The following is a 14,922-nucleotide window of genomic DNA, read 5'->3' on the forward strand; positions in this document are numbered from 1 at the left end:
CCAGAAATAAAACATTCAAATACATTAAGTCTATGGGGTGCATTCACACTCAAATAACCACAGAAAATAATTTTGCTGTCAAATTTGTCTTCTTGGACTGGGGATAAAGCTAAGTGATACAGCACTTGCCCTAACAACAAAAATTTAAACTCCTGCCCAAAGTGGTATTACATACCAGCACTTGGAAGGCAATAGCAAGCAGGTCTCTGATGTAGGTGGGCCTTCTATGTGTTATTTTCATTGGTTAATAAAGAGACTGCCTTGGCACTTTGATAGGACAGAAAATTAGGTAGGCAGAGTAAACAGAAATGGGTTAATCAAGATGTCAGAATTAGCCAGTAAGAGGCTAGAACTAATGGGCCAAGCAGTGTTTAAATGAATACAATTTGTGTGTTGTTATTTTGGGTGTAAAGCTAGCCATGTGGGAGCCAGGTGGGACGAAAAGCAGGCCTGCTCGCCTCATCACTACAAATGGCGCCCAGACGTGGATAACTGAATCCACAGAAAGCCTAAGAAAGCTTGGGAAAGAATAAAGTAAAGCATGTTTTCTTGGTAGCAGCAATTTCTCGGGTCTGCTCTGCTCGCTAGAGGCAAGCAAGTGCTCTCTTCCTGACTCAGCTTCAGCTGCAAAACCCTGTAGCTCTTTTAAGAGGACCTGCCATGAAACACTTAAACAGTGTTGATGAAAAGCTGAATGCATGCTTTTCAGTTTTCAACCGTAGCAGGAAAAAAGTGCGCTGTTTTAAAATGCCAGCTTTCTGGGCTGTCCTGCCAAGGCAAACTCTGACTCTTTGAGGTAGGAGGGCTGGCTACAGAGAGAAAACTTGAGTGTTGTCTGTGGATAAACTGTTGCAGCTTGCTTACTGGCAGGGACCTTGAAACGCCATAGAGTTGTAGCTATAAACATGGCTACAGCTGGTACCTCTGCCATGAGGCTGGAAAGCTAAGGAATGGGCTTGATCCAGCTGTCAAAGCCATGGCTCTCTATATTGCTTAGTAAATTAAAGGCTCATGTGGTCAGAAAAAGAGAGAGATATACAGTAGAGAGAGATTCAAAGACAAAGAAAACCTTTAAATGGTTTACAGTGTGTTAAAAATATATGCAAGCTAAAGATTAAAGTTCTTAAAAGGAAAAAGGAAAAAAGGGAGTTGGGTGTGGTGGTACACACCTTTAATCCCAACACTTGGGAGGCAGAGGTAGATTGACCTCTATGACTTCAAGGGGTAGAGGTAGATTGACCTCTGTGACTTCAAGGTGTGGTAGCATGCACCTTTAATCCCAATGCCTGGGAGGCAGAAACAGACAGATCTCTGTGAGTTCAAGGTGTTGTAGCACACACCTTTAATCCCAGCACTTGGGAGGCAGAGGCAAGTGGATCTCTGGGAGTTCAAGGACAGACTGTTCTACAGAGTTATTCCAGGACAAAGATATACAAAGAACCTGTCTCAAAAAGTAAAAATAAATGAAATAGAGGTTAAAATAAAGCCACACAAAGATGGAAAATACACAGAGAATCTTGATACTGTATGCTATTATGCTCTCTTTGAACTGTTTGAATGCTGAGGAAGGAGCAACAGCTGCTAAAAGATATTTGTTATCCAAGATAGATATTTTGAAAATACCTTGACTTCAAAATTAGGATCTAAGGTCATGATGCTTTGGCAAAGTTCTTCTTTTGTTTTCACAGAGGATGAGACCCTGTGGATTGCTTCTTTCCCAATATGGTATGATAGACCACGCCCTCCTGAAAGGTTGCTGTGAACACCCTCAAAAAATTACTTTGCGCAACTGCCGACTGAGATGAACCTAGCAGACAGGTTATACCATGAAAGACCTAAATAACAGCGCCCCCATTCAGTACGAAGCAGTTTGGAGAGAAAAAAACTGCGCCTATATTCCCAAATATTGTTTATAAATGTTCTTTTACATTTAAAGGTGGATATAATATAGATATGAATAATTTGCATTGGTATGAATTTTTTTAATTGAAAGCATTTTACTATGACTTAAAACATTTCTTCCCTCAAAGAAAAAACAATTATTTGCATAAAAATTCAGGTATCAGAAAGACTCAAAAGGCTATTTTTCACTTTGTTCAAGTTTTGTTTCCAGGCATTAAGAGTGTCATACAGCTGTTGCCACTGCTGTTTTCCAAATGTCTGATGTGTGCTGTGACTGACAACTACTTTTCTCTGGGTACGGATTTTAAGGTCAATTTTGTTATATGTATATGTATTTCTGATATTGACTAAGGTATTGTGATTGTGTAGTTCATTTTAAAAATGTAATGTATAATTAGAAAATATAGGTTGTTAATGGATAATCATCAATAATAGTCAAACTTGTAGTCATGTTAGTTAGATTTTCTAGATATGTAGAGATATATTTCAGTTAAATAGGCATTCTTCATATCTTTCAAAGACTACAGAATATGGCATTTAATGTTTTAATAACTTGGGGCTTTGGCTTTTCATGACAATGAAATGTCTACTCCTGGAATCACCAATCTTCTTCAAGAGGAAGATGGGCATAGAAGAGGCTCCTTATGGAGTTGGTTAGCCATTTGGGCAAGAAACTGCTCTTGTCTGGACTGTTGCATAAACTGGACACAAAGAACCCACAGAGAGAGGATTGCCGAACTTTGCCTAAATGTGAGATAGTCTTTTGGGGATCTTGATTCATGAAAGAGTCTGCAAGACATTCTGCAGGACACAGCAGATAGTGACTGAACTGCCTTTGAAATTTCCTGCTTCATGGAAATGTCTGCTGGATACTATGGGCCTGAAGGCCAAAGATGGATGCCCCAACGGTACTGAGGAACTTTGGGTGACTGTCCAGGCAGCAAGATGTCTCTGTCATTTCTAGAGTTTTGGAAGTTGCTTACTTCTTGTTTACTTGGGTAATATTATATTCTTCTGGAGTCTTTGATGGAGTTGAAGAATGGTTAGTTATAGTTTTCCATTATTATGATAAAGATAAAATAGATATAAACATGTAACTGTGATTCTTACTTGATAACTGTTTTGTTATATGTAATTTTACTATGTTAAAGTGAAAGCCTTTCTTTTTTGTTTAAACAGAAAAAGGGGAAATGATGTAGGTGGGCCTTCTTTCTATGTGTTATTTTCATTGGTTAATAAAGAGACTGTCTTGGCCTTTGATAGGACAGAAAATTAGGTAGGCGGAGTAAACAGAACAGGATGCTAGGTAGAAGGCAGTGAGGCGGTCGCCATGATTCTTCGACCCAAGACAGATGTAGACTAGAATCTTTCCTGGTAAGCCACCACCTTGTGATGCTACACAGATTATTAGAAATGGGTTAATCAAGATGTGAGAATTAGCCAATAAGAGGCTAGAACTAATGGGCCAAGCAGTGTTTAAATGAATACAATTTGTGTGTTGTTATTTCGGGTGCAAAGCTAGCCATGCGGGAGCCGGGTGGGACGAAAAGCAGGCCTGCTCGCCTCATCACTACAGGTCTCTGTAAATTAGAGGGCCTGATCTACAAAGAGAATTAGAGCCCAGCCAGGACTGAATGGCCGTGAGACTGTGTCTCAACAAACAACCCAACCCCCCCCCCCAAAAAAAGCAAAAAACAAACCACTAATGGCAAAATAAACCATCAATGAAACTAAACAAAAAATGAAAAAAAAATCATTAAAACTGGGATTGGTTTAAAAAATTAAAGAAAATTTAGAAGGTATGGAGCTAGAGAGATGCCTCTGTTGTTAAGAGCACTACTTATTTACTCTTCCAGAAGAAGCAGGTTTGATTTCTAATACCTACTCATTCAATGGCTCACAAAGGTCTATAACTTCACTTCTAGAGGATCTGACACTGTCTTCTGGCATCTATGGGCACCAAGAATACAAGTGGTATACAGACACACATGCAGGCAAAACACTCATAAAATTAAATAAAACAAAATAAAATTTAATTAAAAAATTAAAACTAGGATCGGTGGCATATGCCTATCAGCATTTAAAAGGTTGAGGCAGCAGATGGAGAGGGACCAGCAGTTAAGAGCACTGGCTGCTCTTTCAGAGGAGTCAGGTTCAATTCTCAGCACCCATATGGCAGTTCAAAACTGTCTCTAACTCCAGTTCCAGGGGTTTTGACATCCTCATACAGACACACGCAGGCAAAACACTAATGCACATAAAATAAAAGTAAATAAATAAATTTTAAAAAGGAGGCTGAGGCAGGAGGATCTCAAGTCCTAGGCTGGCCTGGGATACACAGTTAGGTCAATGCCTGCCTGAGTTATACATTGAAATCTTGTGTCAACTCCCACTCCCTTGAGAAAACAAAGGAAGAGAAAGAAAGAAAGAAAGAAAGAAAGAAAGAAAGAAAGAAAGAAAGAAAGAAAGAAAGAAAGAAAGAGAGAAAGAGGGAGGGGAGAGAATGGGGGAGGGAAGTAGGGAAGAAGGGAAAAATCAGTAAGAAAAAGACAAAGTCAGATATGATGGCTCACATCTGTAACCTCAGCACTAAGGAGGCTGAGGCAGAAGCTATCCAAGAGTTCAAGATCAGCTTTAGCTACAAATAAGAACACTCTGTCTCAAAGAGAAAGAGTGGGGAGTCATGGACAGACAAAAAGCAACAACAAAAAAACAAAATACAAAAACCAACCAAACAAAATCCAGGAATGTTTTAACAAGTAAAGCTTGCCTGAAGATCAGAGTGCAGAGTTAAGCCAATAGAGGTCAGGGAGTGGTGGCTAACACCTTTAATCCCAGGACTCAGGAAACAGAGGCAGGCGGATCTCTGTTAGTTCAAGGCCACCCTAGGCTACACAAGAATGAATCCATCTAAAAAAGAAACAGAGCTCACACAAAGGTGATTCCAGCACTAGAAAGGTGGAGACAGGAGTAGTGAGTGATATGGCTAGGTGGAGAAGAATATAAGGCAGGAGGAGACAGGAGCTCAGTACAGTCTGAGGTTTGGTGGAGACGGTTGTAGTCTGAAGATCCCCCCTGTAGTCAGAGGATGAATTCTGAGGAGACAATCTGAGGACAGGATCGTCCCTTTGGCCTGAGCATTGGTGGAGGTAAAAGATTTCTCTAGTGGCTGGCCACACTGCTTCTCTGATCTCTCAGCTTTCAGCCCCTAATATCTGACTCTGAGTTTTTATTATTAATACTTATAGAATTTGTGCTACAAAGTAGAAAGAAGTAAAAGCTAAAACAATGTACAGATTGCTATGAATAGCTAGTGCATTCTCATTATGCCCAGGCAGGGCAAGTCACACTAGTAGTGGAGTACTCAACCACAGCCTCTATGCTTCTTGCCTTCTTCCATGCTAACAGGAAGATGGCTTTTCACATATTAACTGTACCTGCAGAGTAGGAAGTGGTGTAATCAGAAGATGCAACAACTCTCAAAGGAGATGGCTCTAACTCAGTAGGTGTCAATACAATCTAACCAGATAACTTAATGTTCCTCTGCTAGGGAGGCTCGAATCAATGAGCAGTAATAAAAGCTTTCCTCATTTAGAATTGTTATTTAATATGGAAGCCACTAGCCACATATGACCACTAAAATTTAAAATTAAAATATGTTCAAAATTGGTTCCTTGTTGGGCATGGTGTATGCCTTTAATCTCAGTTCTTCAGAGGCAGGGGCAGGTGGATTTATCTGAGTTTGAGGTCAGCCTGGTCTCCAGGATAGCTAGACAGACCCTGCCTCAACAAACAAACCAACTCAACAACAAAAATACATCAAAACAAATGGTTCCTCAGTCTCATCAGCCACATAATCACATGTAGGTGTAGGCACTGTAATTGATGATGCAGATACAGACTACTTTCATGACAGCTACAACTCTGTTGAACAACTCTGACAGAATATTAACTCTGGAAATTACATTGACATATCAATTGTCTCCACTAGGAAATCTATCTACACTATAATAATCCTTGGTTTTTTTTTGTTTTTTTTTTTTCGCTCTCAAATCAATCCTCCCAAGCAGTGGTACTACTAGCTGCTATATAACTGGGCTAAGATGGAAGTACTACCTCTAACTTTTGGAGAGAAATTCTCCATTAATACCCAAGGGTAAATCACATTCCTCTTATTAAGGCCGTAGCAAAAGCCAAAAGGGGGCAACATTTCCATAAAACTCTTTTGTGTATCAATGTGTATCAGCACCCACCCACATAGTAGCAAACATCCTAGCTCCAGTTCCAGGGGATTCTGAGCCCTCTTCTGGCTTCCTGAGGTACAAAGGTGATGCAGAGACATACATGTAGGCAAAACACCGACACACATACATGATGTGGGAGAATGGTCTGTATTCTGTCAATTACATTTTAATAAATGCTGATTGGCCAGTAGCCAGGCAGGAAGTATAGGCAGGACAACCAGACAGAAAGTAGAGGTGGGTCAATAAGAACAGGAAACTTCTAGGAAGGAGGAAGCCCATTCCTCTGCAATCCTGACCCGACCGCAGAAGCAGCACAATGTGACTGCCCTGCTGAATAAGGTACTGGGCCACATGGCTAACACAGATAAGAATAATGGGCTAATAATGGGCTATATAGTTATAAGAGCTAATTAGAAACCTGAGCTAATGGGCCAATCAGTTTATAGTTAATGTAGACCTCTGTGTGATTTCTTTGAGACTTAACGATTGTGGGAACCGGGCAGGACAGAAACCCCAACAACACATAAGATTAAAAGACAGGGAAGGACATCAAGGAACTTTTGGGAAGATGGTGCCCTTAACCTGGAGACAAATTGACTGGAGTTAACTTTAACTACAAGCCCTAGATTCCAAGGCCCTCTTATACTTCTAAGCTCTGCTCTCAGATGTCTGACCACCCAGAATACACCATGGGGCGCCCCAGGACCAGAAGCTGGTGGGTCCGGTGACCCAAGGGTTCCCTTCCTTCCTCAGGATTCAAACTGTCCTGGTGCTCGCCTTTACCCCAGATCGCCTTTCGTTCAGGGCGAACGAAAGGAGTGGACCCCAGCAGCTGCTGACCCTCTACAACCCCACGGGAACTGCACTTTTCTTCCGAGTCCTGTATATAGCACCTGCCAAATACACAGTATTTGAGGCAGAAGGATATGTGAAGCCTCAGTCTTGCATTGACATTGTGATCTGGCATGTGGCCACCATCCCCTGCCACTATGAATCCAGGATCGATTCCGAATTTAGGAGGGGGCTGAGGGACATGTAGTTGGCCAAAAAGACATCACCTCTGCTCTTTGAGCCCTAGCATACCCCCTGGAGCTTCAGGCACATTCTGAGCCAACATCCAGCCGAGGGCCTCCCGTGTGGACCAACCCCAGCCAGACACCTTCAGGAGAATGCCCCCCAGTGGCTGGCCACCAGTTCCTTCCTGCTTCTTGATGACAGGCATCTCTGTGGCCTTCCTACAACCACCACTGCAGGACGAGCTTGGCAGCCAACTGTCTCAAGTTCTGCACGTGTCTCTGGACAGGAGCTGGTGGCAGCTTACATCTTAGGCCTCCTCACCATGGTGTTCCTCTGGACCTGAGTTCTCAGCTGAACCCACCCTACTTAACCTCTCCTTTGTGGGTAGGGATCTGAGGCAGTCACTGTGATGTGTGCACCTTGCCCCTTCTCCCTCTTTTCTACCCATCAATCAGATTTTACCTTGCTCCTCACCAAACACCAAGGGATTTATACTCATTTTCCAAGTTGAATAAAAAAAATTTTTTAAATCAAAAAATAAATAAAAGGAAAGGTACTACTTCACTGTGAAAACTAAAGAAAGTCCACAATGACCCTCTTCACAAAATCGTAAGAGATGAAATCCATGAAACTAGAGATCCCTGGCACAGCTTAAGCTTGACTCTGGTCGAAACTCTTTCAAGTCCTCAGTTGTACACATAGTACATAAACGGTGAAATGCCATGGTTCCTGAAAACAACACCATTTTAAAAATGTAGATTTTCAAAACCCTGATAGCAACATTTTGTAGCTCGGGGCTTCAGAAGGCCATTCCTGTCTGACTACCTTAAATACTTGTGGTTTCCATCTGGCAGCTCCTCTGAAATCAAACACATACACTTTCACAGTTTAAGTCTACTCATGGAAACTGCACACCACTTTGGGAACAGGGAATTCAGAGGCCATAACTGCATAATTAAGCTCCAACACAATTGAGCTTTTGATTCCATATCTACTTCTGAAAAGTCTCTGGTGCTCAAGTTTGGTTATTCCTCAAAAACATTAGGTCAGAAAATAAAATGTATCAACCATGAAATGGCAACTTAACTTCCTTGCTTCTGGCATGGCAGATGATGTACAATTGGGGGACAGGCTCCCTTCTCCAGGCTAGAACAGCCCTAGAGCTCAGAGTAGCAGCAGGTTCCTGGCTCTGCAGGCTATCGTTTCCACAGTACTTTCACCAGGAAGCTCTTTCAACCTTGTACGATTCTCTGAGGATGGGTCTTTTCGGGGGTCAACACCAATTATCCATCTCCTTTGGAGCTGGCTTCAAAGTGGTCTGCAATGCATCAGCTGCAGAAAAGGAGTAAGGTAATGTAGGTACCTGCAGCGGGGTTCTGTAACCTTCTTATGGAAATGCCCTTTACTCCTCTGTGGTAGTTTGAATAAGAATGTTCCTATAGGCTCATGTTTGAATATTGGATCCCCACTGGTGAAATTGTACAGGAAGGATTAGGGACGAGCTGTGTCACGAGGGGTGGACACTGAAGTTTCAAGATTCCCACCATTTCTAGTCACCTCTCAGTTGTTGCTATTGCCACGCCTTTACTCCCCTATCATGGACTCTATCCTTCTGAAACTATAAGTCCAATTAGACTTTCTTTTATAAATTGCTTCCATCATGGTGTTTTATCACGGCAATAGAAAAGTAACTAAGGAAATACACAAAAGAAAGGAGAAAGGAAGACAAGTGTGGGAGAGAGCAGCAAAAGAGGTGTATGTGACCACACTGAGAAGCACATTTGGGTTCAAAGAGGCCACATCTACAACACAGGGTCCTAAATTCTCCGAGATGGGAAGAGAAATTAAGTGAAATCACATTTTTTCTCCACTGAGAATTTCCACCTTGACTTTTCACAAAAGTAATTATAATTAAAATATTAACAAGAAAAGTTAATTAAAAAGAAAAAGTCTTATTACTAGAGGTAGTTTTCTTAGCTCAGTGCTTTCTCAGGATTTCAGCATACATTAACACAACTACTTATCAGAAGGCAACTTACCGTCTCTCCCCATTGTGTTCAAACTTGATTCTGACGTCACTCTGCCAAAGGGAGTAACAGATAGGTTAGATAGTTCTCTGAAGTTTCCAGTAAGCCATGGATAATCCTTTAGGCACTGGGCAAGCATTACCATTAATTAAACACCTAGTTGCTCCTGTTCCAGTTTCTTTACTCAAAGACCATTCTTTTCTTTTCTTTGAACTTGAAAATTCTGCTTTAATCTCCACCCCCTTTTTCTCCTTCAAAAAAATTTAATACATATATTTTGATCATGTTTTCCCCTTCCCCAACTCCTCCCAGAACCTCCCCACCCACCCAACTTTGTGTTCTTTCAAAACAAACAGACAGACAGAACCACTATGGGAGTTTAAACCAAAATAGCCCCCACAGTCTCATATGTTTGAATGCTGAGTCCTTAGTAACTGTCTGGGGAGGACTGGAAGGGATGGCCTTGTTAGAAGAGATGTGTCACTGGAGGTGAGCTTTGATGTTTTAAAAAGTCATGTCTAGACAGGCCTAGTCTGTCTGTCTGATGATCTCTCTCTCTCTTTTCTTGCTGCCTAAAGATAAGGATGTAGCTCTCAGTTACTGCAACAGCACCATGCCTATCTGCTTCCAGCCATGATGACCATGGACTAACTCTCTGAAACTGTAAGCAATATCCCAATTAAACGTTTTCTCCTCCCCCGCTTTTTTGACAGGGTTTCTCTGTGTTGCCCTTGCTGTCCTGGACTCACTCTGTAGCCCAGGCTAGCCTTGTACTCAGAGATCCACCTGCCTCTGTCTCCCAAGTACTGGGACTACAGGTGTTCATCACTACTGCCCAGCAATGCTTTCTCTATAAGAGTTGCCTTGGTCTCTTCACAACAATAGAACACTAAGACACTGGCAAAAACACAAAATGAAAATCAAAACAAACAAAAAAACCCAGAAAAACAAAAATATGAAAATGAAACAAAAGCTCACACACGCACAAAAAGTTCATTTTGTGGTGGCCAACTACTCCTGAAAGAGGCCTGCCCTGGAGTGTGTAGTGATATTTTATTTGTATTTTAAAAAATAAAGTTTGCCTGAAGATCAGAGTACTAGAGATCTTAGTACTAGATCTTAGTACTAGAGTACTAAGTCACTAGAGACCAAGGAGTGGTGGCTCATACCTTTAATCCCAGGACTCGGGAGACAGAGGCAAATGGATCTCTGTGAGTTCAAGGCTACCCTGGGCTATCGATCCAGAAACAAATCCAAGTGGTGGTGGCTCCCATCTTTAACCCCAATATTAGGGAGGTGGAGACAGGAGTGATATGGCTGGGCAGAGAGAGAAATAGAAAGGGAAGAGACAGGAACTCGTTGGAATATGGAGTCTGAGGTTTGGTGGAGACACAGTACAGTCTAAGCAGTCTGAAGATCACCCCGTTTTGGTAGAAGTAGAAAGTTGCCGGCTGGTGGTGGTGCGTGCCTTTAATCCCAGCACTTGGGAGGCAGAGGCAGGTGGATCTCTGTGAGTTCCAAGTCAGCCTGTTCTACAGTGCAAGTTCCAGGACAGGCTCCAAAGCTACACAGAGAAACCCTATCTCGGAATTAAATAATAATAATAATAATAAACAACCACGGCTCTCTAGTGGCTTATTGCTCTGCTTCTCTGAATTTCAGCTTTAACCACTATATCTTTCTCTGGGTTTTTATTATTCATGCTACAGGAGTATAGCTGATATACCCAGTGATATTCCATTAGAAAAAAAACCTGACCTTTACTTTGCCAACAGGTATCAATTGCAAACAACTTCTTGGTTAGTGGTAGGACCCATGTCCACTTACCCCCTCAATGCTAAAAACACATTATTTTTTAATGTGTTACAACTTTCAATTCTATCACAGAGAAAACAAAACCCATTCTTTAAGATTTATTTTCTTATTTTTAACTATGACTTTGTGTGTATATCTGTATGCAGTATGTGCATATGCGTGTGGCTGTGTTTGGAGGCCAAGGGCATTAGATCCTCCTGAAGCTGGAGTTACATATGGCTATCAGCTGCCTGATGCAGGTGCTGAGAATCCAAGTCAGGTCCTCTGAAAGAACAGCACACACTCTTAATTGCTGAGCCATCAATCCAGCTCCCTACAAACACTTGGAAAAAAATTCCTAAGTGGCCACTCCTGGTTGATTGCTATGCCCTGACATAGTAGCTTTCTAGTTTTATACATCCTCTATTTCTACAATCTGCTCTGAATTTCTCTATGTATTGCCTCCTGGCCAAGATACATTCACTTCTTGGGGCTGGAGAGACGGCTCAGTGGTTAGGAACATGTATTGTTCTTGCAGAGGATTCAAGTTTGATTCTCAGCACCCACATCAGACAACTCACAACTACTTGTAACTCCAGTTCCAGGATATGCCTTTAATCTCAGGTACATGTACATATACAGGCATATACACATAAATAAGTAATAATAAAAATAGTGATCCTGCTGCTCTTTCTAGTTACAAATAATGTCAGGTTACTAATTATCTCTGTATCTGTGTTTACATCTGCAGAATGAGGATGAACACCTTGCATACTTGCTATGAGAACTAAATGAGATATCAGAAAAATACCTGACATGAAGCAGCCATGCAATAAATGTTTTTTGCTTTATAGCTGCTGCTGTTGTTACATCTATCATTGATTTTCCACAATCTTCCCAAAGTTACCCCAATTGGGGTAAAGTAGGAAACTGGACAAATAACCTTATTTATTGTTCCTACTTGATTCAAAGTAATCATCCCAGGTAGCCTACAAATTCTGGAAGGACACGAATTTTTTTAACCTAGTTTCTGTATCCCCATATCAAGCAAAGGAATGGCATATTATATGTGGTTAGCAACATTTGTTAAATGGATGAACATATTTCAGAACAAAACTTAAAAGTAAATGTCAGAAATAAGACGTAAGCTTGGTGCAGTGGTGTAGGCCTAGAGTCCCAGCAAGTTACTAACACCTTGTGGGAGTTTGAAAATGACAGGAAAAGAAAAGAGATATCAAAGACGAAAAGACCACATATAGAAATCAGTAAGTAACAGATGTAGAAGAAAAATAGTTATACTGAGAAAGACAAACGAATAGACTTAGAAGTGGCTTAAAAGAAAGGGGGCTTTAGGCATCTAAAGATGAGGATGAAACAACACAACAGAAAAGGGAGGGAGTTTATAAGGAAGGAAGTGTAAAGGTCTTCCTTTTCCCAAGGGATTATGAGGCTAGAATTTCTTTCCAACCCTTGAAATGGAATATTGATTGGTTCTAATATGCATCTTAAAAATTGATACTCCCAAACAGAACTCATATATACTTTGTTTAATAGTAATTAAGATCATTATGTCTTTAGACTTTTAAAGTAAAATATTAATATTTCAAAAAGTAGTAACTTTCAATGCAAATCTCTTTAATGATGGCCTCAGACAGTAGGGTTTTCAAGGCTATTTCTGCTTTCAATCTACTGTAATAATTTATATCATGAAGTCCCTGGAAAATTCCACTATATAGCCTTATGAGGACAAGGTGAAAAGGGCATAAAATCACAGAATTATTTATGAAAAGTTTTAACTCCATATACTCCTAGTGTCTTTCAAAGGGCCGAAGGAGTGCCCTACAGGGTCTTCAAACTCCATACTGCAAGAATCACTAAATTAGAATAAAAGAGTATCAGAGCCAAAGAGATGATTCAAGGACCAGTGAAATAGCTCAGCTGGTAAAGGTGCCTGCTGCTAAACCTGAGAACAATCCCAGGACCCACATGGTGGAAGGAAAAGAATCAACTCTCAAAAGTTGCCCTCTGATCTCAACATACATAACTTGCCACACACATAGACACAGTAATAAACTAAAACATAATTAAAATTTCTTAAAATTATGGCTTAAGCATAGTAAAAGTACTCACTCTTCAACTAGGACAACACTGTATTTAGACACACCTAATAAGAACCTTCCTCAGGCCTTTACAGAACTGCGGGAACTAATACATTACAGGGTGGGCCATAACTCAAACAATACTCTATGTTAAAGTAGTATGGAAGGGAATTGAACTTTTACTCCACACCCTAAATCACTCCTACTAGTACAGCAAAGCCCATGACTTGTAAAACAGTATATAAAAACATGACTTTTTCTGATGCCATGATAGCCATTCTAGAGCAGGATGCAGGCTCCAATGTACATCATTGTATGCCTAGATCAGCCAAGCTCCCAAATCTGAATTTCTTCTGTCAGGCTGGTCATAATGAGGCACAAATAAGGAAAGTTCAAATAAAGATAACTATGTTCAACTCCTCTGCCATCTCTGAAGCATTTCAATTCGTGTCCCAGTCTCCTCTGACTTCTATGACTTGGTTCTAACCTAAGGAACCTGACAGCACTTTAACCACTTCTGCTTCATTGATGGTTCCTCTTTCGTCACCTCTTTTTGTTTGCTTGTTTGGTTGGTTGGTTTTTCAAGACAGGGTATTTCTGTGTGTCAGCCCTGGCTCTCCGGGAACTTACTCTGTAGACCACGCTGGCCTTGAACTCACAAAGATCCACCTGCCTCTGTCTCCTGAGTGCTGGAACTAAAGGCTTGTACTACCACTGGAGTGCACATTTAGGACTCAGAAAGATAGGATGTTGTGTACCCTGTATATCACATGATGTTTCCCTCTTACTGGGGGTAGTAGCTAGAGAAGCCACCTATAGCCAAGGCAAAATATGTACCAGTTATTTCCTAAAGTTGGCTGTGAGTAGTTCTGATCAACAGCTGGGGACAGAATGTTTGTATGAAATGTGCCTGACCTCTCAACATGGTTACAGAGATTATAGAAAAGCTATCTTCACCCTCATAAGAGCACTCACTACCTCCTCTTCCAGAAGATCTGGGTTTAATTCCCAGCACCCACATGATGACTCACAGCCATCAGTAACTCCAGCTATATCAGGCACCAGTCATACACATGGTACCCAGATATGCAGGCAAAACACCCATACACATAAAAATAAAATTTAAACAACAAAAACACCCTAAAAAATCTTTTAGTTTTCCGTAATTTTTAGGCTCTTCAAAACTGCAGATGGGGAAGTGGAAACCTGCAAAAATCAACACATGTACACACACACACCTGCCCATTCTCAGCCCCCCCCCACTGTAATTTCTTAACCTAACCTAAGTTATATGCCTATATAAACCACCCTCTTAAACTAGTCTCCCTTTTCAATGTCAGCATTTCTTTTTGTTTCTCTCTGGGGTCAACCCCGAGGCTTCACACATGTTGCCACTTGCTGGACAGCCCTTCTGTGTCATTATACCAAAATTGAGGGCTAGAGAAAGAGTTTAGAAATTAAGAGCATGTTTTGCTCTTCAAGAAGCCTAGAGTTCTGTTCCAAGCACCCATGTTGGGCAACTCACAACTACAATTAACTCCAATTCCAGGGGATCTGACACCCTCTCCTGCACATAAATAAAATTAAAAATTAAAAAAGTAATTTTAGGATCTGAAGAGATGGCTCAGTAGTTAAGAGCACTGCTCCTCCAGAGGACTCAGGTTCAGTTCCCAGTATCCATACGGCAGCTCACAATCTTCCTAGCTCCAATTCCAGGAGACTTGATGCCTTCTCCTGGTATCTTCTGACACCAGGCATGCATGTGGCACACATACATAGATGCAAGCAAAACAAGCACACATATAAAATAGAAATAAATAAATCCGAGAAATAAGAAGT

At 41.1% G+C, this 14,922-nt stretch overlaps 1 protein-coding gene and 1 pseudogene across 1 annotated transcript in view; one reads left to right on the forward strand and one right to left on the reverse strand.

Annotated features, from left to right (window-relative positions):
• Map3k3 (mitogen-activated protein kinase kinase kinase 3) overlaps positions 1-14,922 on the reverse strand; it is a 90,984-nt gene that overhangs the window by 54,700 nt on the left and 21,362 nt on the right. The window contains exon 3 of the mRNA XM_075990361.1: positions 9,203-9,243. Coding sequence (XP_075846476.1) covers positions 9,203-9,243 — 41 coding nt within the window. The remainder of the gene's footprint in view (positions 1-9,202; positions 9,244-14,922) is intronic.
• On the forward strand, positions 6,006-7,506 carry LOC142859532 (motile sperm domain-containing protein 3 pseudogene; annotated as a pseudogene).

The sequence above is a fragment of the Microtus pennsylvanicus genome, chromosome 11, assembly GCF_037038515.1.
Source record: "Microtus pennsylvanicus isolate mMicPen1 chromosome 11, mMicPen1.hap1, whole genome shotgun sequence".
Lineage (NCBI taxonomy): Eukaryota > Metazoa > Chordata > Mammalia > Rodentia > Cricetidae > Microtus > Microtus pennsylvanicus.